This window comes from Uloborus diversus, chromosome 3 (assembly GCF_026930045.1).
Source record: "Uloborus diversus isolate 005 chromosome 3, Udiv.v.3.1, whole genome shotgun sequence".
In the NCBI taxonomy this organism is placed as follows: domain Eukaryota; kingdom Metazoa; phylum Arthropoda; class Arachnida; order Araneae; family Uloboridae; genus Uloborus; species Uloborus diversus.
Genome location: NC_072733.1, coordinates 181,376,320 through 181,403,755, shown reverse-complemented (window position 1 = coordinate 181,403,755; position 27,436 = coordinate 181,376,320). Strand labels below are relative to the sequence as shown.

General features: G+C 35.2%; 1 protein-coding gene across 2 annotated transcripts in view; it reads left to right on the top strand.

Annotated features, from left to right (window-relative positions):
- The window catches only part of LOC129219240 (uncharacterized), a 42,809-nt gene that overhangs the window by 14,370 nt on the left and 1,003 nt on the right, over positions 1-27,436 (top strand). Inside the window, exons 2-3 of one of the 2 annotated variants that reach the window (XM_054853566.1) lie at positions 7,657-7,797; positions 11,010-11,068. In XM_054853566.1, the coding sequence (XP_054709541.1) occupies positions 7,770-7,797; positions 11,010-11,068 (87 nt within the window). In that variant the 5' untranslated portion in view covers positions 7,657-7,769. The remainder of the gene's footprint in view (positions 1-7,656; positions 7,798-11,009; positions 11,069-27,436) is intronic. The other variant, XM_054853567.1, reaches the window with a different exon arrangement.

Sequence of the window (27,436 nt, the reverse complement as noted above, 5' to 3'; positions counted from 1 at the left end):
TTCATAAGACCACCCAACCCCCAATAAATTTCATAACATACGAAAACTCAGTAGACGATATATTGGATTTCTTTGACACCATTATCTCTTGCAAGGATCGAAACCGTCTCATCTTCTTGAAGCTTGGACTACGAGAGCAAGTCAAATCTGCCCTTGCGCTACTACGATTTAAGCTTAAGGATAGCCAACAGAACCAATTAACTTCTTCCCCCACTGGAATTTTGCCCAACAATGCAAATAATGTCATAAACTTACACCCTGAGCTCAATTTGACTGAGAGTAATTCCCAGTGTGACCAACCAGAGATCACGTATACCACAGCTGGCACACAGACAGAGCTAATAGTTGATTCCCCCACCATCCTTTCGCCTTCTCCTCTCCAACCCGTTAAAAATCCTGCCTCTCCCCCCTTTAATGACCCCCCGTCCTATACTTCGGCAGCCAAAAGAAATGTACACACCATGTTAGTGTACCCCACCGACCCCAATTGCACATCATCTAAAAACCTCAGGAAGCTCTTGGAGACTAACTTCGATCCATTGAAGGACGGTATCAAAGTTTCAAGGGCCAGGTACGTGGCTAAAGGGGGAGTGGCTATTGACCTGCCAACACAAAATGATTTTTCTTCTCTACAGGAGAACCTCGCAGAAGTCCCAGTCCTAAAGGACAAAATTAGCGTGCGAGCACCGAGACACAGATTACCGAGAATATTCCTCTACGGTGTCACACCTGACTTTGACGGCCCAGTCCTACAAGATATTCTCTACAACGATTTTCCCGAACACGAGGAGGTCTCCCCGTGTTTTAAACTTTCAGGGAAAAACGGCACTAATAACTGGGTTTTCCAGTGTTCCCCAAGCGCCTACCACTTTATTATGTCCTCCCCCAAACTAAGCCTCTCCTGGCGGGTCATCAGCATCCGAGAATTCCTCGGAATTCGACGATGTTATGCCTACCAGGGCTTTGGCCATGTCGCCTCGGACTGCAACGAGCAATGCAGTTGCTGCTATTGCTCTGAGGACCATGGCAATGAACCTTGCAATGCAACCCGACCATTTTGCACGAATTGCATCAATTCCAATGTAAACAAATGTACAAACTACTTTACCGATCACGCAGCAAACGACTCTAAGTGCCCTTTTTATTTGAATATTGTTAACAAAGTTAGATCCCAAACGAAATATGAATAAAATATATCAAAATGCAAACTCTAAGATTTCCCTTCCATCCACTAGATTGGCAAATTCTTCATCTTTTAACCACTTAAATCTAAAACAATTTTCAACAGTTTCCCCAAATTCATTCACCTCAGTCTCCACTCCCTCTCTGAAGATTGTTCAGATAAACCTTCAAAGAGCGGCTGCACCTACATCCTTACTTCAACAATTATTATCAGAACAAGAAATTCATGCATTCTTGGCTCAGGAACCATACTTGGTCAAGAAACAAATTTGCAATATCCCTTCCTCCTGGGGCCAAGTCTTGTCAACCAGTGGTCGTGCGGCAATTTTCCTACCCACAGATAAACTTAAAACTATAAGTGCCTTCCAGTCATATGACTTTGTGGCAGTAAAGGACTCAATGGACACCTCCCCCTTCATTTTGCTTTCAGCATACTCGTCCCCGGCCGAACCAATCGAAGAACTTCTTCTCGAGCTTTCGAGTTTCATTAACTCAATAAATCTCATCCCCATCCTCATCGGAGGGGACTTCAATGCCCCTTCTAGAACTTTCGGTTATTCCAGAGACGGGGCAAGGGGAGAGGCCGTCCTTGATTTTGCCGCTATTTTGAATTTAAACATGTTGAACTCTCCCCACTCCCCTCCCACCTTTCAAACAGCACATGGTCATGGTTGGCCAGACCTAACCTTTTCCAAAAATATTTGCAGCAACATTAGCTGGGATGTCAGCAATATCATATCAGCAAGTGATCATAATTATATTTTTATTAATATCGACAGCTCTTTTTCAACCTCACGGTTCATCCGCTATAAAACTTTATATACTACTATGCCATTTGAAAAACTGCTCAAAGTTAAACTGCCACCAATAATTGCCCTACTTCCAACCCTGACCACATTTGATGACCTTGATCGATTCACAACAGCTCTCACACTCACTATACAGGACTGCGCAGAGCTAACTTTCAAGAAGAAAAATTTCGCCACACCTTCACCGGCAAAATGGTGGCATACAGGTTTGACTGTTCTAAAAAAGTGTCACTGCTGCGAGACGCCGTCTCCAGCGCAACAGGGGTTCCTCTCTGGAGAATCAGTTCAAAGTCATTTACAAAAAAGCACTAGCTAAATACAAATGAGCAATACGCCAAGCTAAAACCTCTTCCTGGAAAACCTTCTGCACACACAGCAAAAATGTGTTTGGCAAACCCTACAAAATCTGCTTCGGCAAAGCTTTCTCCCCAACTTATATGCATCAATCATCCACCACTACTGATACCGAAGATTCTTTCTGTCAAAAGATCCTGAACCATTTTTACCCAGAAGACCAACCAGATCCTCCAGTCGATCCCCCTGTTCCACCCTCAACCTACACTCCTTTTACGAGGGAGGAGGTTGAACATGCAGTTCAGCTCCTCCCTCGCAAGAAAGCACCAGGTAAAGATGGCCTGGACTACATTATATGGACTGCTATTCATCGCACCTTCCCCAATGTCCTTAAAGACTACTTCAACGCCTGCCAAGCACTAGGAACTTTTCAAAACCTCTCAAAGAGGGAGTATTAATACTTTTCCTGAAAGCAGGTAAGGATCCTTCCCTCTTTACCTCCTTTAGGCCAATAATTCTTCTGCCAGTGCTTTCAAAAATCTTTGAAAAAATCTTTCTTTTCCGTCTCCAAAGCCACCTTTCCCTTAACAACCTCCACCACCCAAAACAATTTGGCTTCGTCCCGCGGCGTTCCGTTAATCATGCCTTGGCCGCACTATTTGCAAAAATAGAGGAAGGAATTGCAAGAGGGCATCAAATGGTGCTTATCTTCCTGGACATTGTTTCAGCTTTTGACACTCTTCCATGGGATAAGATCATGTATTACCTTGCCAATTCCCACTGCGATGAGGGCATTTTAAATATATATCGCAGTTTCCTCTCTCACAGAAAAATTTTCATTCAAACAAGCACAGGCTCATGCTCTATCCAACAGAAAAAAGGTTGTCCGCAAGGTTCCTGTAGCGGACCGGAACTGTGGAATCTCGTCGTGGCTTCACTACTTCGAATTCCATGGCCGGATCACACCCACGTGCAGGCCTTTGCGGACGACATTGCAATTCTCGTTTCAACAAGGCGCACGCATGATCTGCAAACCTTTGTGCGCGACACTCTTTCACTAGTCAACACCTGGCTGCTCGAGCATGGCCTGACTGCTTCCAATTCCAAATCACCTTATATGCACCTTAAAGTCCCAAGGAATCTCAAAAGAGCCCCCACTCTTCTAATGGGAGACTTCCACATCATCAGAAAAAATAACTTAAAATATTTGGGGGTGGTACTCGACAATCGCCTAAAATGGACGGCTCACCTCGACTGCCTTAAAACTAAATCAGTAACACTTCTTAGCAAATTTCAAAGATTAGCGGGGGGTAATTGGGGCATCAGTTTTCATCAAAGACGTCTACTTTACAAGGCGGTGGTCGAATCCTCCCTCATGCATGCAGGTGGCCTATGGGGCAATTATCTAGGAGTACGTCTCGTAAATAAAATCCATTCTATCCAACGCCGTTTCCTTCTTGTTCTTACAGGTGCATATTCCACAACCTCACATCAAGCCCTTTACATACTATCTGGGATCCCCCCTTTGGAACTACTAATAAGGCAACATATTTGGTCCTTCAACATTCTAATCAAACAAAAAAACCAATTCATCTTGACGGAATCGAATTCCAAAGTACGCTCTTTGAAACTAACGCCCCAAAATGGTTCAAATGCTCCTACGAACAACTCGTAGACACTAGCTTCATCCATACTGAAGAGATCCATCCAAACCAACTTTTATCCCGCAGAGTTTACACAGATAATTCAAAAACCATGACTGGTGTGGGCTCCGCGTTTGTTTCCTTTTCGGGTAACACAATTACAAGTTCCTCTTCGGTGAGACTTCGGGAGGGAAACTCTGTCTTCCAAGCAGAACTTTTGGCCATCAAAAATGCAATTGCTTATACGCAAAGCCTTCCTCAATACCCGTTCCAATTTTTTTCTGACAGCCTATCATCCCTATTGGCCCTTAAAAATTCTTTTAGCAAAAATCAATTAGTCCAAACAATTCAAAAACAGGTACTCAGCTCTACTAAAAATTTTAACATCTTTTGGGTAAAAGGCCATTCAAACAACAGAGGGAATGACGAAGCTGATCGTCTTGCCAAATTAGCGGCAGACACTACCGGACTTCAGGAAGACGCGAGTGTCCCATACCCCGCGTCACATCTCAAGAGGCTATTAACGACTCAGCTTTGTATGGATTGGCAATACCGATGGGACAACGCGGAGACGAGCAGAGGATTGCACGATATGCTACCAACAATCAAGCTCTACCCGCGCGTCTCACACCGTTGCCACACCATTTTCTCAACAGTTCACGGCCCATTACCTTCATATTTGAATAGATTTAACATTATCGACTCTCCTCTCTGCTCTTGCAGAGAAATAGGGGACAGCCTCCATTACATCTTTGACTGCCCACTAACAGAAGCCCACCATCTCCGCTGTCCTCCGGGCACATCCCATCAACAACGCCTGGAGCAGGCACTTAAACTGCGGCATAGCACCGCGCGTCTTAATACAATCTTCCATTCTTTATCAACCGAGGGTTACCTGTACCAGAGCTCAATCTAATTTCTTTTACCCATGCATTTTTATTTACCCACAGCTTTAGTATCTAATGGTTGCCTCTTTAGACATTCTGTCCTGCATGTCTCCTATTACATTGTACAATCTAATGATTGTTGGCTTTGTTTTTGGTGAATGTAGCTGAGTGTATTGTCTGTTTGTGTCACTTTGTTAATTTGCTACCACTATTCAATGGTGTATAGCTGTGTACCCTGTGTAATGTGTATATATATATATATCTATATGTATGTTTGTATATGTGTGTGTATGTTTTATTATTATTATTATTATTATTAATCTTTATGTGAGTTTAAAATTGTGTAAGCAAAATTCCTGTCTGTCGGAATATGATTTCATGTATTGCATGCATTATGTACGACATATACAATGTATCAACTCACCGATTAACACAGCTGTCTCCAGGGCCGCATCCAACCGTTTAAACCACACATAGTGGTAGGTACGGGGGACCCTGGAGTGTTATGTTTATATATTTGGATTTCGTGGAATTTTTTTTACATCTTTATCATGTAAGACTCCCTTATCCCTTTTTCAAATCTGCTTCATTTAAATTTAATAAAAAGGGGGGTGACCCACTTATTCCTTATTATGAGGTAAGTTAGACACCCATTCGATTTTTTTTTTAAATATAATCCTTAAGAATAATTAAAGCATTATTTTAGAAAATAATGATGAACTTTTGTTTATTTCTAATGTGCAAGATAAAATAACACAGTAACTTTAATTTTTTTGTTTTGAAACTTTTGTATGAGTTTTCAAAAATTAACATTTCTCAAATGGGGTCCTACTTATCCCAATCAACCCTATATGTATATTCAGTAAATTCACTAAGTTGTTTTGTATGCATGTTTCACTTTAACTGAAATTAAAGGCCAAAAAGGGAGAAACACAGTTGAAAACGCATGCTGTTTAAAGGTTTGTAGCAGTGTCGGTCGTTAAAAGAATTTTACGTTCGACATTTTACTAAATCGTCCTAGATTTTACTAAAAAATATTCACTTGTTACAAAATGAAAATAGGTTACATCAATGAGATTGAAAATCTTTCTTTGTACCCAAAAGTACATGTATGTAGCTTTAAAATTATTGGCTCAGCATAATTGCACATTTCGCTGTCGGACTTAAAACACTTAATGTACCCCAGAGGAATTCTTTTACACATCAATTATATTTTGACACATTTTATCTTTAAATGGTTATTCTTCTCGATTCATAATATTAGTATGTATACTTTGGAAAAAATAGAATTTCTTTGAGAGTCGCCAAATATAGTTTGAAAATACTCAATATGTTGACCTTAGTTTAACCTCCTGTAACTTATTTATAACTGAAATCATCAAATTTTAGGCAGGCATTTCAAAATATATAACTCTTTGCCTTTAAAATGATACCCTATGTGTTTAGAAATTTTGATTTTGAAAATTTGATCATCTGGTTGACCTTATCATGGACTTGCCCAAATGTAAATTTTGTTTTTAGGTTTGAAAAATATAAAAACAAATTTTCAAATCGTTTAATTCTTAAAGTACATTACCTGTTTTAAGCTGGAAAAGAAATGAAATCAAAATACAATTTTTATCAAAGCATTTTTAATGTTTTTCATTACTTTCTGATAGAAAACATTGTAAAAACTGTCTCTGTAAATTTTTAGTGCAAATTCTGTTTTTGCCTCATGGAAAAACCTCGCCAACCTTGTATAGTGGGGCAATTTGTGTGAATAACAACTAAAATCAACTGTCAGACAATATAAAATTATATCTGAACTTGGAAGAAATTCTTTCTAACATTTATTCCAATACTAGTGGTACCCACAATGCTTTGCCCGTAATAGAAAAATTAAAAGGTCTTTTGGTTTACCTGTATATTTACAAATAACGTATGGTGAATTTTCTCGCCAATTGGCTTGTACCCATGTTACGGTTCCACGTTATGATAATTTCGTATCTTGCCAATTGGCTTGTGCCCATGTTACGGTTAATTATGATAATTTCGTAATTTACTCGTCCATCTTATGATATTTTTGCTCTTAAAATTGGAATAGAAAAAGAACCACATCGAATTTTCGAAAAATCGCTTCGAGGTGCACACCCCCGTGCTACAAACTAACTTTGTGCCAAATTTCATGAAAATCGACTGAACGGTCTAGGTGCTATGCACATCACAGAGATCCAGGCATCCAAACATCCTCCGGACAGAGAGACTTTCAGCTTTATTATTAGTAAAGAAGTTAAAGTAAAATTCGGAAAATGTTTAGATTTTCAATCTCTGATTGGGAATATTTTTTCGGAAATTCTGCTGTGCATGTTTAGTGGATCTCTTTCATTCAAACTTTGCTTTTTGTGTTCGCCAACTTGTAAATCTGTTACACTACAATTATTTCAATGAAAGTGCTAATGCTGTCAGGGCATTTGTGTGTGATTAGTTTTTACATTCTTCATATTGAAATTTTCGGAAATGATTTGGAAAGTTCCAAAATCTGCAATATTCATCCTGTGGTAGCCGAATTTAAGAGCCTATATTACAGTACTAATTGTGATAAAATTTAATCAAAATTTATTGATAAAATATAATTAATTTACCTATAGATGTATCACTACATTCCATTTTAGGGCTTCAGAATCCTTAGCTTAATAAATTCACCAAGTTAATGAAGCTTGGTGGTTAAAAGCTAGATAAGTGTTTGAGCAACTTTATTTATTCCCTTTATTGTTGGCTTTTCCCGGAACTAAATGATCCAGAGACAACAATCAAACATGAATACACAAAACTATTTTAGTAAAATCTATAATTGTTTATTAGGTTATAAAGAAGATTATAGATATTCTCAAGCAATAGTGGAGCATCCAGAGAGGGACTGAAGATGAAGTCATACCATAGATGAAGCTCTTGAAAAGCATTTGAAATGGGAATCAATGTCAAAGACATTGCTTGAAGTTGAGGGTAATTAGTTTTTCCTTAAAAATTCCAGTTCGAGAGTGAAGGGGTTGGTTATGCTAGCAACAAATGTTGTATGATGGTAAGAGGCATTCCCACACTATTTCTAGTCTCATCTTCCATGTTGATCTTATTGGCATTTCCTCTTACAGTTTGAAGGGTTACGCTGTTGCTTGATTCTAAGCTCATCTGTTCCAATAATAGTATAATAGCAACATATTGGCTCCTGTATCTCTGAGCATTTTGTATGAAGATCAGGGTTGGCAAGTTTTTGAGAGTTGGTGGTTTTATCCAGCTTAAACCGCGGTTTTTACCGTTATGTCAGAAAAACCTTTTAACATGGCCTTTGACATTATTATCAAAAAATCTAAATCTGTCCAAAACCTCACTAATTTCTATTAACTATAAAATTGCCCTAACAAGTGAGTCTTAGTTTTATAAACTTTGATTTCATGCACTGAAGGAAACTTTTTTACCATTTTAGATTTTTTAAAAATTGAACAGTAAAAAATCCCCAACATAATGTTGATTCAACAAGCTGCTTGTCTGCAGAATGAATGAGATGAATAAAAGATAGAATAAAATGTATTATATATTTATATTATATATATCAAAAATGTATTAATAGGAAAAAATTAGAGTACTATAAACCAGAAGCCCTAAGATGTGCAAAGCAGCCAAACAAATAAGCCAGGTAAATATAAACATCAATAGAACAATAAACAGACAAGGTTACAACACAGATAAATGACAGAGATGAAGCCAGTTTTCTTCAGCAGTGGAAACTTCATCCTATGGTCGAAAGACCAAAAATTTTAATACTAAAATTATGAATAGGATGTCCAATTCCGAAAAAGTCAACATTCATGAATACATTGGGCAAAAGCATCACATGTGAAAAATGAATGCAGATTTTTAGAATTAGGACCTAAAACTAAGCACTGGGGTTCGTCTCTGACATTAGAAGCCAAGGCTATCAGTAATATCCCTCCACCGTACCGCCAGCAAAAATCAAAAGTCTTACCTATGTGTCCAGGTGTAAAAGTAAAATCTGTGCCCATCGGGGTCATTTTCGTGCCAGTCGATAAAAATAAAAACAAAATCAAGCCCATGAATATAAAAACCAAATAAATAAGTGTGTCATCCATAAAAACAGTTCCAAAGACATTCCAGGTCGAACGAAAAACTTAATTCACAAAAGCATCATAAACTGGAGTCCAAACTTTTGGTTTACTCTAGAAAAAATCATACATGTGACAAGTAAGATTAGGTTAAAGGCAGTACTAGAGAAAATATTATTTACGAGATTATTTGGGAACTTGAAAACCATTTCTCACTAATTACTATATATTACTGGCACAGCCAAAATTGACTTTCGTTGGGGGTGGGGGTTTTGGCACCTGCTCATAACTGTCCGTAAGTGTTAATAATATAATGTTTTAGGATTGAAAGTGTATTAAAAACAAGAGATCAGGATACGTTAACTCCCTTCTCCACTCATGCTGCACCACTGATATAGATATACTATACAAGAACAATTTTGAAAAAAGTTTTAAGAAAGAAGATAACTTTATCGCATTTTTTTAGCTGTCATAGCCGTTAGAAAACTCAAAAACAAGTCATCAAAGTTAAAGCTCCATGAGATTTTTAGCAATGTTTTTCCTGTACAAGGGAGTTCATATCTGGCTTGAAACTGGATAGTTTAGTTTTGATCTCAAATAACTCGCAACATTCAATACATATCTATTTTTTTTTTTTTTTTAACTGCAATAAAAAGTCATTCAAATAGGTAGGTTGTCGGAAAGCCCCTCAAGCGTCTCATGTCACTGGTTAGTCAAGCCAGTTCAACAAAGGAGGAGCACTTTTAACTTGAAGCTTGAAACTTATACTACTTTAGTTAAAAAAGAAAAATTTAGGATTTTCTGGTTCATTAGATTTCATTTTCAATTACAGGGGAAAGTTCCTAAGAAATATGAAAAATCTTAATCTTAAAGTTCCTTATTGGCAATGAACCAGGGAAAACTTTTGAATGGAGATACTTTTAATAAGCAAATTTTTGCATAAAACTGAAATTAACCCCAAGATTTATCTTGATGGTTTAGATTCTCGACCTGTGTCCACGGCCCATGGGTTGAGAACCGCTGCCTTAATTGCTCATTTGTTGAACTGGTGTTTTTCTGGCTTTCAAAGCTGATTGTGTAGAAATGTAAGTCAGGGCAACATTTAAGATATCTAGGATTGACTATTTTTTTCTTTATACACAAAAATAAATTAAAAACATTTCTAGACGTGCTTTTTTGCAAATGCAGTCGAGCCTCCATATATCGAACTTCCACATATTGAAATTTTCTATATATCGAAATCCCAGCAAATTTCGGTGTTCATTACATAGAAAAATTGTTTCTATATATTGAAAAAATCTCTATATATGAGAAATGAAGGTTAGGGGAGAAAATTATGCTTACTAAAGGTTGCTAAGAAACTCATAAGAAATCTGGGTTTGAGGGGTGTGTAGATAGGTCGTTGTTCCATTTTGGAGTTCTTATATTCCTTCAAAGTTATTTCAAATCTTAGTTGTAACAATAACACTGTAAAATCAGTTTCAAGTTATCCTTTTTGTCTGCTGGTTATCATTCCTAGTCTTTTTAGCTTCAGTAAAAATCATTCAAGTTAAGTAGATTGATTTTTTATTTTTCTCTCGATTACATTGTCAAAACGAAAATCCCCTCATGTTGAAAATCAAGTTGAACTGCCGAAGAATGAAGATGTTTGAAGGCACAAAAATGTGTAATTTCTGTTAATTTTTCAGTTATTAACTTTTGTTTGATCCGATGCTCGTATAAATTAGAAATTGGGTTTCATGCACGAAAATTAGCTTAAATTTTACCGTTTTAGGAGATTTTTATGATCAAATAAGATCGTTTCTATATATCGAAATTTCTATATATCGAATTTTTTTCCGGCAATTTGCTACTTCGATATATGGAGGTCCGACTGTATCTACTGTGCATTTGTTATGCTTTTTGCTTCAGTTGATGACTTCTTGAAACTCAACAACTCTATTCTAAAGGTTTATTTGCAATATTAACCTTGTATTACAGTATAAAAATTTTCATATTTGACCCCAAATCATGTTTTTTCATTGTTCGTTTACTCAATATTTATTTTCCTTTTTTCTTCACTGTTATGTTTTGACATATTTATTTACTTTTTTCAAGTATTGACCACAATGTTGAAATCAGAGGCTCCTAAATTTGGATCTGAGACTGCTTCTTCAGTAAGACTTAATTTTTCTCATTATTTTTCAAGAATCTATAATTTTATTATCTAACATACAACTTTTGTTATATTCTTAAGTTATATAAACGTTATTTTGCTGTTAAATCTTGTACTCAGCAGTGGCAGATTTATACTTCCTCGGCATATGGGACTACTGGGAACTATTTTTTTTTTTTTTTTTTTTTTTGACAAAAATTAGATTTAAGAAAAAAGGAAAAAAAAATACTAACCCTCCCTGAGACAGTCTTAGCAGCTGTAACTTTTTCTTCATGTTTCCTTTTTCCTGTCAAGAGATAGCATGACATTTTGTCTACCATTGGGAAAAATAGGATATCGATCTATTCAATGATGTCATTTAATGTCCCTGGATAGTTTGGGGGAATTGTAGTAATTCATTGTGGTAAATCTTAGTTTAAAAAATAAATTAAACACTCTTTATATAGAGATGGTATGTTAAAGTTGCTTTGAATATCTTTTAGACTGTGGCTTACTGCTTTTGATTTTTTTTTTTAATGGTGCCTATGATTTTGGTTAAAGTAACTCAGTTGAAACCAGGCCCGTGTCCAGCTTTTCATATAGGGAGGGGTTTTAAAACTAGTACATCCTTAACTGGGGGGCAGGGAGTCCAATCCCTTACAAATTTTAGTTTTACGTTAAATTGCCGATCCCAGTATGACATTTACACATCTGTAAAGACTGCTCACCCCCCCCCCCCCCTTCCCGCACTTGAAGGATAATTCTGGCTGAGAAAGTGACAGCAGTACTCCATCATTTTACAGCTTTTTTTAAGTTCAAACTTAAAAAAAACCTTGTTTGTTTCTTTCTATTCAAATTTGTTTACTATGCAGTATATGTAATAAAAATGTTTAAAAAGCTTTTCACAAGTTCTTTTATAATGTAGCATGTATATATCAGGCTTCATATTCTGAAGTAATGCTTATTATACTAGACAAGAAAAAGCTTATTGCAGATGCAAATTACATTACCAAACACAATCAGCGCATCTTGCTGCAACATGTACCAAGTTCATAATGCTTGGTATTGACAAATCATTCTGTGGTTCATCCACAACACAATTTTTCCAAAGTATTATTCTAGTTGATAAAGTTCTCACAGTTGTAAATTGCATATAACTTCCGATTAAAAGTTTCATTTCTTTCTTTCTTTTTTTTTCAATATCGCTGCACACTAGCTTTCACATTTGTGTTAATAAAAACCAAATACACATTTTCTTAATTTGGCTTATTAATTTTTTCCCCTATGGGAGGGGTTTAACCCCTAAAACCCTCCCCTTGGACACGGCCCTGGTTGAAACGATGTGGTAAATTTACTCTCTATTAGATTCTGATGCTGAAATGCAAGTTTCCAGGCGTCATCTTCATTAATGGGGACTGGGGGATGCAAAATATGCTGGTGGTCAAAAAGTCCTGTAAGTGAAACAATACCTATGGAGTAGCTGTACCAGGAATTTCTCGGCTTCTAGTCTGAATCATAGAGCATTTTTTAACATAAGGACTAGGCGACACCAGTGTCACATTGTGAAAAAAATCTGTCGCCTAGAAGATGCAAAATCAAACCACTAGGCGATATTAGAAAATCCAACATTGGTTCACTCATTTTTGTAAATAGATTTCAAATTTTTGCAAAACATTTTTTTTTTTTTTGTCCTCCTGTGCAACCACCATCCTAAAAAAGCATCAAATCATTATCTGCTATCCCACTCCTTCAGTCGACACCATCAAGGAAACCCCCACTATTACTTTGAGGCGACAATATATACACACATTTGTTAGGAAAACAGGAAAATTATTTGGAAGGTTACAGTCTTTATGATAAACTTGTGCTGCCAGGGTCCCATCCAATCGGTTAAACCATAAACAGTGGTAGGTACAGGGGACTCTGGAGTGAAAATTTAAAAAGTTTCCAAGGTGCCCTTACTGCCAGTGTGTATGCTTATCGCAAGGGCGTATATAAGGAAGGGGCTGAGGGGGCCCGGGCCCCCTCCAAAATCTGGAATTTTTTTTATTAAAGGAGTTATTTTTGGTTGTAGTTGCTCACGAATGATTTCCAAGCTTTTAGCTGCAAAAAAAAAAAAAGAAATAGATAATAAATGAATATGATAGTGATAATAAGAATTATAATACGGTAGACCAGAGATTTCTGAATTGGGCACCCAAGAAAATGTGAGAGGTACCGTGAAGTGACCATGGTAACAACAATATATATACAAAACCAGACTAGAATGCTGTGAGAAAATTTTAATTCTTCAAAGGGTGCCGCGAATCACTGAAGTTTCAGAACCCTGCGTTAGATGGTACTAGACAATGGTGTTTAGAAGACGTCAGGAGATCCGTACCCCTTACTCAAGAAAAGAGCGTGTCTTGGGAAAGTGAAGTTAACAAAATAAAAAGCAAATAATGTTGGGAAAAAATTCTCATTTCGTTCAAAAAGAAATATTTGTTTTTTTGTTAAACAGTTGCTGCTTATTGTTAACAAATAAAATTCCTCTTTCTTTCTTTCACCCCTCCTCCCTTTTTTTTTCTTCTCCTAGTCTGTCTGAAAAGAAGGGTCTTCAAAATGTTTCTCTCCTCAACTCTCGTCCCCTGCAAGAATTTTAAAATAAGTTTTAGTTGTTCAGTTATAGTAATGATAGAAATTGATGTCCTAAAGACGCATTTATTTAGGCGTTTTTCAGGCATCAATTTCAAAATGTTTCTAGAGGAAGGTCCCCGAACCAACACCCCTTCACTAAGGTTACTACCGAAAATAGTCTGAAATTGTGCCTTTAAGATTTCAATTTTGAAAAGTTTTGGATGAAGATCCCTGAAACCTCTCCTCCCTTCTAAAAGTCTCCAAAGATGACCTGAAATTACGTTTTACCCAGAGGAGGATTCTCGAACTCTTCCTTTCCAAAGATTGTCTAATGTTGGGAAAAAATCTGAATTGCTTATGAAAAGAACCTTACAATAGAAAATTCAAAAGTTCCTGACTATTGATCATGTTCTTTCGTCCATCACCTCCTATTTCTTTCACCCTCCTCCCCCCGCTCCATTTTTTATTATTATTATTGTTCCTAGTCAGTTTAAAAATAAGAAAAAATTCAAAATACTACACTTTGCAAGCCCCCTCCACCCACTTAAGCCATTAAAGAGCTTCTCAAACCTCATTTTCAGGGCTTCAGAGTCGAAATTTTTTCAGGGGACAATACCAAACGCCTTACCTTCTGAAAGCATCGAAAATCGTTTAAGATTGCTTTTATGGAACTTCAATTTTGAAAAATGACCGAACCCATAACATTACCAAACTGGTCCACAGACTTTTAAGAATTCAATAGTGAAAAAATTTCTGACGAGGGTTCGACTGGTCCCGTATGAAATCTGAAAATGAAAAAAAACTAGTTTTGAAAAAGTTAAGGTAGAGAGCGTTTAAATCTCTCCACTTAGTATCACTGAATATCTTTTTAAAACTTTGTTTTTTAGGACTTTAATTTCCAAATAGTTTTTGGGGAGAGTCCCAGAACCGCCCTGCCCGTAACATCAATGAAGTTAGTCTAAAACTGCGTTTTTAGAACTTCAATTTCGAAAAGTTGGGCAGGGGGATGATGGATTTCGCTCTAGTTTTTTTTTCTAATCAATCTGGATGGTAACTTCAAAAACTCCCATTCCTTTTATTACACTAACATCAACAAATATAGCCTAAAATGGCATTTTTAAGAACTCAATTTCTAAAAATTTCCGCAGAAGGCCCCTCAGAATTTTTCCTCCCCATAGCATTACCAAAGACCATCTAAAACTGCGTTCTTAGGACTACAATTCAAAAAAATTCCGGGGGAGAACCCGGACCCCCATCCACCCCCTACCCACCAGAAGTGAGAATTTTTTAAGAGTTCCCTCCAAACACTATTTTCTGGTTGCATCACCCGATGACAGTATGAAGTCCTTGCTCCACCTCAAAAAAAGGAGAAGATGAAGGCACTGTTGCTCCCCTTCAAAAAAAAGGGGAGGGGGGGCTAATCTTGGTTATATGGTCCCCCTCCAAAATAAAAATATATATACACCACTGGCTTATCATACTAATGGATGACACCGTTTTCCTTTTCCAATATGCAAAAGGAGTTTGAATTTCACATTCTGCTTTTCCCTTCAGGATTTGTGTTATTAAAGATTTAAGCACATTTTTTACTTTTTACATAGTAAATTAAGTATTGTATATGTGAAAAAATTTCCACTCACAAATTGACCTTAATTTCTATTTTGCTCGCCCCCGGATGAGTATTGAGTTTTTTTTCAACCCGACCATGCGTGGACATATGCCTAAGAACGTATAGACACCAGAAATATCCATTTCAACCATCAAAGACTTAATTACGAGTTTTCTTGTGACGTGTGTATGTGCATAGGTATCTCGCATAACTAAAAAATGGTATGTCCTAGAAAGCTGAAATTTGGTACGTAGACTCCTTGTGGGGTCTAGTTGTGCACCACCACTTTTGGTTTCATTCAGATGTTCCTAAGGGGGTCTTTTACACCTTTTTGGGGGCAAATCATTGTTAATTTCATTGCAATCTCAAATGGTGTTATAATTTGACAAACACTTGGCGATATATCACCAACTTGCCAACAAAATGTGACATTTTTTTTTAAATTTGGTTTCAATTTGGCCATATTTAGAGAGTTAACGATTGAATCACATTAAAATTGCCAATATTGGGAAAATCAATCTGAATGTTTTTTTTTTTTTTTTTGCTTCGGTTTGCAACAAACTTGGGGGTGAAAATATGTAAAGTGTTTCTTTGCTTACTCCGAGGGACTTTTATCATTAAATTGGAATAAAAGGAAGTCATGTGATTTTTTTCATGTCATGATGAATGATCAGCTCGTTTTTTTAAATTATTTTTTTACTTAATTTTGTTTCTTTTATTCTTTTGACTTTTCCCATTGGCATTCTCTCAAAATTTTGCCACCCTGAGCAAAGCTGAGCTTTGAGAGGGTGAGTTTCTGTCGATCTCACCCTCTAAATCTGCCACTGATATGCACTTAATTTGAAGAATTTTTTATTTAATGTTTTGTATGTAATTGCTTTTTTTTAGTGCAAGAAATCATAATATTTTGATTAAATTATTTGTTTCTTGAATTTATCTCATGAGTTGCATTTCAAACTTTTTGAAAACTAGTTAATTGTATGTGTATTGTATTCTATAAAACTGAAAATTAGCGGTTGCAACTCGCCACGTGATGATTAAAGTTGCAAAAGTGGCGATTAAAAAATGTCATTCATCGCCATTCCTGGTCGCCACTCTAGCATTCCCAATCGGACCACATTCCCCTCCCCCTGTCCTGGTCGCCACTCTAGCATTCCCAATTGGACCACATTCCCCTCCCCCTGTTCCGAGCTAACCTGATGTATTTATTTTCCCCACCGCTAGAGAGAGAAATTCAGCTGCAGCAGTGTACCCTCATTTGTACTTTGAACCCTGCATGTGCCACCTGCCTTGCGATGGCTGCTCAGAGCGGAATTTTTTAAAAATCATTCTCAATGAAAGCATACTTTTTGGTATGGTAAAAGAATATTAAAAAATAGGAGATAATTTGCATCGGCATATGATCTGCTGACGTTGCTTTTCATCACGATGAAAACGATTTATTGAGTGATACAACTAACTATATTGATACTAAAAATAACTTTGTATTTTTGATAAATATGCTATGTATTGTTTACTAATGTGTAAATAAAAATATGTATTGATAGCAGAAGGCGGATGCTACATGCTAAAGTGTACTGCTCAATTATAGTAAAAGAAAAATTTCGCATTGCACGTGAAAGTGACATCAATGAAACGGAAAAGGCTGTAAATACTGCTCATGTGCTTTTCATAACAATGCATTATTTGCTTTATTGAGCGATACAATAAATAAATTATATTTGTACTACTTGAGATGTTGCTAACAACAGGAAAAACATCATAAAGGTCCCTATGGTTTCCAAACAGATTTACTAATGCTCTAAAACCAAAGAGCAATATTCTGATGATACTTTTTCTCATTATTAATAAAAATTTGAAGCATAGTTGCAGTTTTAAAAAGTGGCTGCTAACTTTAAAAAGTGGCCACTAATAAACCTGAGTCTACCAGCCAGTGGCTACTAACCAAATTTCCCAGTTTTCAGCTTTAGTATTCTATATAAAAACTGTCAAATGAAATTCTTAATTTTATTGGACTTCCTTCATACTTACTTATTCAAAACTTTGGAACAATTAGTTATTTACAGAATAATTGAATTATTAGCAAAAGTCCTAAAATGCAAAGGTGCATTCATTAAGGAGCAAATGCTGATAAACGTGATGGAAAGACGTATTTGAGTGAAAAAGAAAACCCTTAAGCAAATCACTTGCATTCCCCCTCCCAAACTGACTTATGTTGAATTTGTTTATATTCAGTGGACTAGAGAAAAATTAACATGAGAGACATAGAAAAAACTGATGCACTACCTCATAGTTCGAGTTTTTAGTATTAGAAAATAATTTTTTAAACTGAATTCATTTTTTAAGATACAATGGTGCTATCTCATAAATTGTTAGCTCTTCAAAAGCCCCATTTTCTAGTTTTGTCTTGGCGTACTTAATTTTCTTGCCTTTCCAAAGTTGTATTGCCTTTTAATGAAAATTATTTATTTTAATCTAAACCCATAGAGTGTAAATCAAAAATTGATCGGTTTCCTGTTTCTTTATGGTGTTTTAAACTCCCATGGGATTTTTAAGCTTTTCTTCCCTCATGAGAACAAACAATAAAAGAAATCCTTTTATTAATATAAAGTTCTTCAATGCATTTTTGGTCCTTTACTTATCCACCTATCGGATCATTGCTTTTTGTCCTCCTTGGTTGTTAACCGCTAACCCTTGACCATGGAGAGATAGATGCCGAGATGACCTTGTAGCCGAAACATCATTTGTAATAGGTAGGATCTCAGCTAGAAAGTGCTGTATAAGAAACGTATTCACCCTTATCCTATCTATCCAAAATAATAACAAACAACCCTCACTACAAATAATGTTTCTGCTTCAAGGTAATCCTCCATTTTTCTGTGGTCAAGCTTTAAAAGAGTTTGCATGTTTACATTGCAAATACTGAAAAACAAGAAAGTATTGTTTTACTTTCTTTTCATATGGAAAATTGGCAAACAGCCAATAAATACGAAATCTAATGAATCAGTTCAGTAGCGAAAAGGGATCTGCATAATTTATTTGATTTTGTAAAATCCTTTCAAAATGTGTGAAGTGGTTGTATGAATGTAGTATTTCTAAAAAAAGGCTGGAACTTTTCCAAGAACGAACCACTTTGAAATATTTTCAAGCATTTTGTTTGTAACATGATAAACTTTTGAGCTCACACCTACAAAAGCTGATTGAACGCATTTGCTTTCACCTAGAAACCTACCTTACCATCTGATGGGTGGAAGCACTATAACAGAAAATTAGTGTATGTAGGGGAATGTGGGGCAAAGTGAAGTGGTAAAAGATTAACTCTACATTTAGCGCTACCTATCTGGTAATATTTAAACTATGTAATAACACATGTAGTCTAAAGTCAATAATTATTTTCGGCATTGTAAAATGTTAAAGTTCTTGTTATAAACATTTTAAATATTAATTGAAACCTTCTAATATATGGTGCAGTATTTTTTTAGTTAATAGTAAGCTTATTTGTTTTTTAAATATTTTGTACAATTAGACAAGTACATGCGAGGCAAAGTGAAATAGTTTATTTGTTTACTTACTCAATCATTTAATAAATCACTTACGTATTCATTCATTTATTTTCTTATTCATTCACTCTTTTATTCTTCTTCTTCGCTGGTGCTACAGCCTGTTGCAGGCCAAGACCTTTTCTTGAAGTTTTTCCCACCTAACCCTATCCCCTGCAATGGCCCTCCATCGGTTCACTCCTACTACCTTTAAGTCCTTTTATACCCTATCCAGCCATCTGACAGGGCGTCTCCCTCTTCGGCGTTTTCCTTCAATGTTGAAGAAGGCGACTCTTTTTGGGGGAATGCATCTGCATATCGAAATATTTGGCCCAGTCACCTAATGCAAGATGCCTTTATAACCTTTAAGATGTTAGGTTCACCATACTTTTTGTAAATTTCATGGTCACAAGCTCTTCTCCAACAATTATCTTGTTTTATTGGTCCAAAAATCTTTCTTAAAATTTTTCTCTCAAAAATCAATAAAAGCTCTTCTTCTGCCCTGTTGAGAGCCTAACATTCACTCCTGTACAGAGACAGGGCAGCAGATCTTATCTAGTGTTCCCGCTAGGCCGTTTTTGAAGGGCGCAGCGCCCTGCCCTTTTTCATATCGGCAGAATGCGCCCTGCCCTTCATTCAGTGGGCAAAATGCGCCCTGCCCTTTTCAAAAATAAGAAATTGCTCCCTGTGTTTTTAAAAAGATATCGCAAGCATCTTATCAGACCCCATGATATCCCAGGGGCTGGGTCTTAGCGCCGCGAAAGTAGGAACGAGGGGGAAAGTGCCAGTGACGTCACTGGGTAGACTCGATCTGGGACATTTGTATACTGCATGCGCGCGTAATTCTTCACTCTCTTTTCCCGTTTTTATGTTTAAAAGTTTTTTGAGGTTAAGCTTCAAAAGAAATGAAATACAAGGGTAAATGTTTTGAGTCCCATCGACAAGTTAATAAGCGATACTAAAAACAATAAACATAATTAAAATCTACAATACAAATTTTTAGTTTCTCTTGCATAGTTTTGGATATTCTTTATCCAATATGAGTGTTTTAAAGGGGTAGAAAGCTGAAATTTTGCACAATAAAATTGAGCTTATAAGGGAACTTGACAAGCATAGTAAATGAAAATAATTTACTATGCTTGTCAAGTTTCCTCTTGTGTGTACATAATTGTGTCAGTTTAGACTAAAAAATTATAATATTTTTATTTCAAACTTGTCTCAAAGAAAATGAAAGAGATAAGATAGATATAAGAAATAACTGAAACATATTTGAATTTCGTGATACCTCATTTGAACATAAATACTGCTGATATTTTTTAGAGGAAGTTTTTTTTACGAAGTAACTACAACTCTGACCAAGAATCTTAACAAACGTTGTTTTTGAAAACTGAAGTAGAACCTCATTAACATAGACTAATAAAGGATCCACGTCTTCTAGATTGTTTAAAACGAATTAAGCAAAATAACCTATAAATTGAACTAATGTACATAAGTAAAATACTTGAACAGAGTAAAAATTGTATTTTGAATTCAAGAGAAGGAAATATAAAGCTGCATTAGAAAAAGTTAAAAAAATAAAAATATACACCCTTACAAAAAAACATTATTGCGCTAATGCGTTCTTTATTTACACCATATGTACATTCAAATGGTTGTCCGGATAAAGCGAAGTCCAGATTAATAGGTGTTTACTGAAATTGTTAATCAGCATTTTAATCACTTCAATTTAAAAATAACGTATTGAAATTTAGCAACGTAAATCAAATTTCAAGTTTCAATGATTATCATCAAATTTATAAAGCTAACTTATTTGTAGACTGAAAAATTTCTTCATGTCTGAATTCTACAAAACATTACGTTACAGTAATAAATGAAATCTTTCCAAATATTCTACAAAGTTTTCTTCTGTGATCCATTTTTTAAAAAAATATATTTTTGCCGGCTTACCTTTTGTCCTCAGAAAGTTTTTCATTTAAATATTGGATTCTTCCAAATGTTCTTACTCGAGAAAAAAGTTCAATACAGAAGAACAATTAAATGGCGTAGCTTTTGTACAATCATAAAAACATTAATGTATCTGATTTGAAAGCTTTAAATGATCACAAAAAAAAAGCTCATATGCGAAAATAGATACACGATTGAGATAATCACGACATAGTGCTCATTTTCCATCTCCACCTCTCCCATCTTTAAGTCATTGTCGCATCATTGCGAATTATTATATACTAGCTACTTTATGCAGGTACTAGTGGTACCCGCACGGCTTTGCCCGTAATAGAAAAATTAAAAGGTCTTTTGGTTCGCCTGTATATTTACAAATAATGTATGCTGAATTTTCTCGTCAGTTGGCTTGTACTCATGTTACGGTTCCATGTTATGATAATTTTGTATCTCGCCCATTGGCTTGTGCCCATGTTACGGTTCCACGTTATGATAATTTCGTAATTTACTCGTCCATCTTATAATAGTTTTGTTTTTAAAATTGGAAGAGAAAAAGAACCACATCGAATTTTCGAAAAATCGCTTTGAGGTGCACACCCCCATGCTACAAACTAACTTTGCCAAATTTCATGAAAATCGGCCGAACGGGCTAGGCGCGTCACAGAGCTCTAGACATCCAGACATCCTCTGGACATCCAGATAGAGACTTTCAGCTTTATTATTAGTAAAGATTTTAAGCATGGGGATACAATGTTCAAGAAATTGTTTAGTGAACTCTATTAAATAATGTTTACAAAGAAATTTCATGCATTACATCTAAATGCATTGTAATTTTACGGTTGAAGGAAATTTATTACGGTCTCACAGTGTCGTTACTAAACTAATTAAATATCATATACATATGTAGTTGCATTGTGACAGGGTTGTACCAAATGCTGCAAAAAAAATAAAAAAAAATAATAATAATTTCGTACACCATTTTATAAAAATTATCTTGCTCTTTATCTTAACTTTTTGAAATTCTTCCCCCAATTATTTATTGAAGCAGCTTTAATGTTAGTATTGCATTAAAAAAAAGCATTTCAAAACAGAAAAGAAGGTTGTATTCCTATTTTTTGGGTGTGTTTTGAGCTCTTTGAAAATCTTGAGGGAAAGCTTAAGTTTCCAGAACTTTTTCAGTAATTGGCCATCATCACGTAAAGGCATTTTCAATACTTTCAAGTATAATTACCCACAAATGTGTCCTTTATATCTATTTTAACGTAAGGTGAAGGAAAAATAACCTGCCAACAGATTTTGAGCAGGAGCAAGAGCTTATTTCTGAAGAAACCCTAGTCAAATGTTATGAGACATTTCCAAATTAAAATCAAACCTTGAAAACAATATTCATATCCTTATTCATAATGAGTGATTTTTAGCCTTGTCTGGGAGTCCCTTCAACTGCCTCTTCAACAATCCTTGTACAGAGTAAAAATTCTTAAATTGTATTTTAGCTAAGGCAGGCATACCACAGTTCTTTGGGATACGCTGTGGATATTGTCCCGCGGAGTGTACCCTATGATGTCAAAAACGAGTTTTCTACTCTCGCTGTCCACTTGGCGGCGGACGAAAAGATCAAAGGAACGAGCCAGCCCTTGTATATGTAAGTCCTGATGATATCCAGCAATTTCATTTGCTCAGCGATCGGTCACAAAAACGTCCAGTTATTGTCTCCAGAATTTCACCTTGAAAACGGTCCCATAAATAAAAGGAGAAGCAAACACCTAGGCAAAGCGAGTAAATGAGATTCTCAGAATTCAGACTGGCTTATCAGTTGGGTAAAAAAGCAAGTTCTTCCTTCTTCCCAGGGGGGCTTAAAAGGGTGTGGGAAGGGGTCCTGTCATCTGTGAAGTGGGGAGGGAGAGATTGTTTCATTCAAGCCCCATCTTTGATCTTCTGAGAATCAACAATGAGAGTAAACATTTCATAGTATTTTCTGCTGTAGAATCAGGGATGTCTGTTCCAGGAAAAGTAGAAGGGGTATTTGGAAAAAGTGTGAGTGAGAACGCAAACGACACGTGCCTTCGGCTAAAAGGAAATTTTAAGAGTTGGAAGAAAAGAATATAGATGCCAGCAGATAAAATATGAAGATAAAGTGATGTTTCAGGCATTTTTTCTTCTGCAAAATAGAACAGAAGAAGGGTTGGTATGCTCTTGATAAAACTTGAAAAAGACTTTGGAAAAAAGTTCATTTTTAAGTGATTGAAAAAGTTATGAAAGCTTATCTAATGCTTGAATTCCTTAAGCATTCGTTGAATTGTACTTTTTTTTTTTTTTTTTTAACATTTCATCAATGCAATTTTCAATTTTCTTAACATGTGTCAATATGCTTAACATGTGCATTGCACAAAATCGTTCACCGCACTTAAGATGTCAATCCTTTTGCATCTTGTAAATATTTTAATATTTTTGACAGTCGGAAATTATTTTGACACATGCTGACTTATATTAGCATATTTTATGTTTTATTTTTAAAAAGTACTTTATTTTTGAAACCATGCTAACATTGAACTCGCATTTCGCGGAAACGCACTTCTCATCTTTGATATTTCAATCCTTTTCCATCTTGTAAATATTGTAATATATTTGACAATCGGAAAATGTTTCGACATATGCAAACCAAGATTAGCTTATTTTATGTTTTATTTCAATAAATCATAACACTATTTTTGGGATGTTTTGCGAAAAATTACTTCCAGTGTTTGAGATTTCAATCCGTTGCATCTTGTATTTCAGTTTTTTAACAATTGGAATGTATATTTTAACATGTGCAACTTTAATTAGCATATATTGTTTTTCATTTTAAATATTAAAAGAATGTGTTTGTTTTTAGTCTTGTCTATTAATTATTGCAAATAGGATTTTAATCATTATTTCTTTATTAGTTATCACTGATTTTTTGCAAAAAAATACTAAAATTAAACAAATGAGCTCAGGGTATTTTAATTTAATGTTTGGCTTGAAATGCAATATTTAAAAAAAAATGATATTTACATTCATCATGATCTTGATGTATACTAAAATATTTCATGTATAATGCAGATTACTAGGAAGGTTTTTTTTTTAAATCTATTAAGGGGGTATCCGTAATTAAATATTGTTCTTACATTGCAATTCAAAGGATTTTGAAATGCCTAAAGTTTTTACAATTACGGAATAAGTAGTCAAATTTATAAACCAAATTAATGTTAAAACACACAAAAGTGAAATTTCAGCATTAGCTAAATGCTCCTCAGGAAGTGGAAAAATTTGCTTAGCCGAGCGAACCCTTTTCTAAAGAAAAGTGACTTTGGATAATATCACTATATTTAATTCTGAAGTCAGTGATGGCCATCAAAGAGGGAGGGGGGGCTCATGGTGCAGACTACACTGTTTGAATTTGTGCAAGGTGTTTTAAATTGTTATTCTCCTTTTTTTGGGGGGTGGTGGCGCTAAGTAGGGTCAGGTGGGGTGAAATGGGTCATGCTGTGTATTTTTATTAATAAAAATTTTTGGTCTGGCTGAATTTTTCTCAAACTTTACACAAGTTATGAGGGGCTTTTTGGCTACAAATCTGATTTTTAAAAGTTTCTGTGTAAATTGCTGGGAGCACTACACTGACATTTTGTTTCTCAAGTCACATGTGAATTTTTAGGAAGCCTGACAAACTTCTTAAAATCTTGCTATACATTTTTTTTCAATTGAAATTCTCAAGTGTTATCAGTTAGAACAGACTTTCATCTACAATTTGCAAAAAACAAGTAGAAAAAGTATCAATTCTTTCTTTTTTTTTTTTTTTTTGTTGCTATTTTCATGTGGTGGGGTGAAATGGGGCATAGTTAGGCTTAGCGAATTTTAATTCATAATGAGAGTAAATTAACTTTCAAAATCCATAAATAGGTCTTAAACGGAAATTTAGAAGATTTTTACATGTTACAAAAATAAAGTATGTATTATTAATGTGTAGAATTCAAAAGCTATACTTGCCATCCATATTTACAACCTATTTCCTACCTACTCTTTCCTAATTCAAATTTTTTATTTATTCAATGAAAATGCCTGGGGTGTATGTAAGAAAAAGGGAAAAGAAAAATTCAGACAATGATTTAGAGGCTGCACTAATTTTAAGTTGAAGGTGATTTAGCAATTCCTGCAGCTGCAAGGAAATATATGCCAAGAGAAACATCGAGGAGATGGGTCTCCGGCGCACAAAATCGAAAAGGTTGGTTAGACATACAACGCTAAGTGAAGAAGAAAAATGTATTGCTTCAGCTCTACAAAGTGCAATTCCTCATTTGATAGAAAGATACAATCATTGTTACTAAGATATTTATAAAGACTAATTCTGAAAAATGCAATTGTGGCACTATTGGCATAGAGTGAGCCAGGAATTTGGAAAAAAAGATCGGCATGCCACTTATGTAAGAGAAAGCAAGAATTGCTCACGAAAGCAAGAGTCTGGACATCTTCTAAAAAGCAGCAACCGAATGAAACCCAACTCTTGGATGAAGAAATGTCTGAGTTACTTATGCAAGAACTAACACCTGGGAAGTGGGTTCTTGTCTAATACACGGGCAAGAAATCATCAAAAGAATTTGTTGATCACTTGACATAAAGTCAATGACCAAGATTACAACAGCGTAAATTTTCTACGAAAAGCCAACTCAGGCAAATACTAAATCTTTCCTGAGTAGGAAGATACAGACATTGTTTCTAGATGTCAAATTCTGAAGACATTGAATGAGCAGAATTCGATTGTTGCGGACATTATATTTTTAAGTTTTAGTTCAAAATATTTTGGTGTTGAATATGTTAAAAGAAATAAATGGTTCTTTGGAAACAATTTCTCTCAGCTATTGTACGTGTTTTGGTAATAATTTCTTAGTTATTGTATGTTTCTATTGCAATGACCCATTTCACCCCACCATGGGGTGGAATGGGTCAGATACTTTAATTGCGATTTTCAGATTGTCAATGACAACAAATTTCAATGAGAAGCAGCTTAAATTAAAGGGAAGAATCAGATGTAAAGAAGAAATTTTTAAAAAAGTACAAAAAAAAAGTTTATGGGTTTGCAAATGGCATCATTTTAAAAAATAGACAAAATCTGCCCCATTTCACCCCACCTGACCCTACTTTTTGAGTGGGTGCATCATTGCTCTTTGATGGGGGGGGGTGCACCAAGCTGAATAGTGCCCTTTTTATAATAACAGTGCCCCTTTCATAGACCAGCACCCTGCCCTTTTTTCCTCTACAGTGAACACTAATCTTATCAATGTTTTATATAGAATCATTTTAGTTTTAATGCTAATGTAATTTGAATTTAATCAGTTTTTAAGGCCATAGAAGCTCTTATTAGCCATGGATAGCCTGTTTTTAATCTCAATATATAGTCATTGCAGCTTGAGATCATTGTGCCCAGGTATTTAAACTGCTTGACATTCTCAAATGTGTAGTTGTTTACTTTCAAAGGGGCTGTATCTACATTTCTGTTTGATGCAATCATAAATTTAGTTTTATTTTCATTGATGGTTAGACCCATCTTACTTGCTGCGTTCTCAAGTGAGATAACAGCTTGCTTAATTGGCCCAATAATATCAATGTCATCCATAAAAGCAAGCAGTTGGACTGTTTGTAGGATGGTTCCGCTAGGATTTAATTCAGAGTCTCAAACTGCTTTTTCTGGAGCCAAGTTGAATAGGAGGCACAAGAGAGCATCACCTTGTTGTAAACCCCTCTCAATATAGAAAGGTTTCGAGATGCGACATAATTTTAATTCTACATTTTTAAGTCTTTTAAGAGTCACTCTAGTAAGGTTTATTAGTTTTATTGATATATTAAATTCTCCCATGGCTTCGAGTAGTTTGTCTCTCAAAATGCTGTCATATGCAGCTTTAAAATCGATGAAGAGATGATAGGTATTGATATTATACTCTTTTGTTTTTTCAAGAATTTGTCTAATCGAATGAATGTATTTGGTCTGTTGTTATTTTTCCTTTCTGGAAACCACATTGGTAATTGCCAATAACTTTGGAGGTGTAAGGATGTAATCAGCGATAAAGAATGATGGAGAAGATTTTATATGCTTTATTCAGTAGGGAGATGCCCCTGTAATTACAACATTCCATTTTGTCTCCTTTTTTAAAAATAGGACAGACAGATCCTTCTTCCCACTCAGTGGGCATTTGTTTCTGTGTCCAGATGCAACAAATAAGTTTATGGAATTCTTTTTATTTAGCTTACTGTCATTGATATTTATGAGTTCAGCTTTTAAATCATCAAGTCCAGAAGATTTATTACTGTTTAGTTTTTTGATTGCAGTCTCAACCTAAAAAAGTGTTGGTGGCTCATTCACTCTTTTACTCACTCATTAATTTTTTATTCATATATAAATTTATTTATTTATTTATGTACTTGTTCATTGTTTTATTGTATTTTCATTTATTCATTTAACCTTTTGTTTACTGATTCATTAGATCAAAATTATTTTTTATAATAGAATAAAAAATATATTATTTTTATTTTGCCCCTTAAAAAAAAAGTGAATTTTTTTTTTTTTTTTTTTTGAAGGTGCAAATTTATTGCCAAAAATAAAAAATACTGTTTCAATGCAAGTGTTGTTGTAAAATACAATGTTTTTTCATTATGTACTGTAATTTTCAAAACA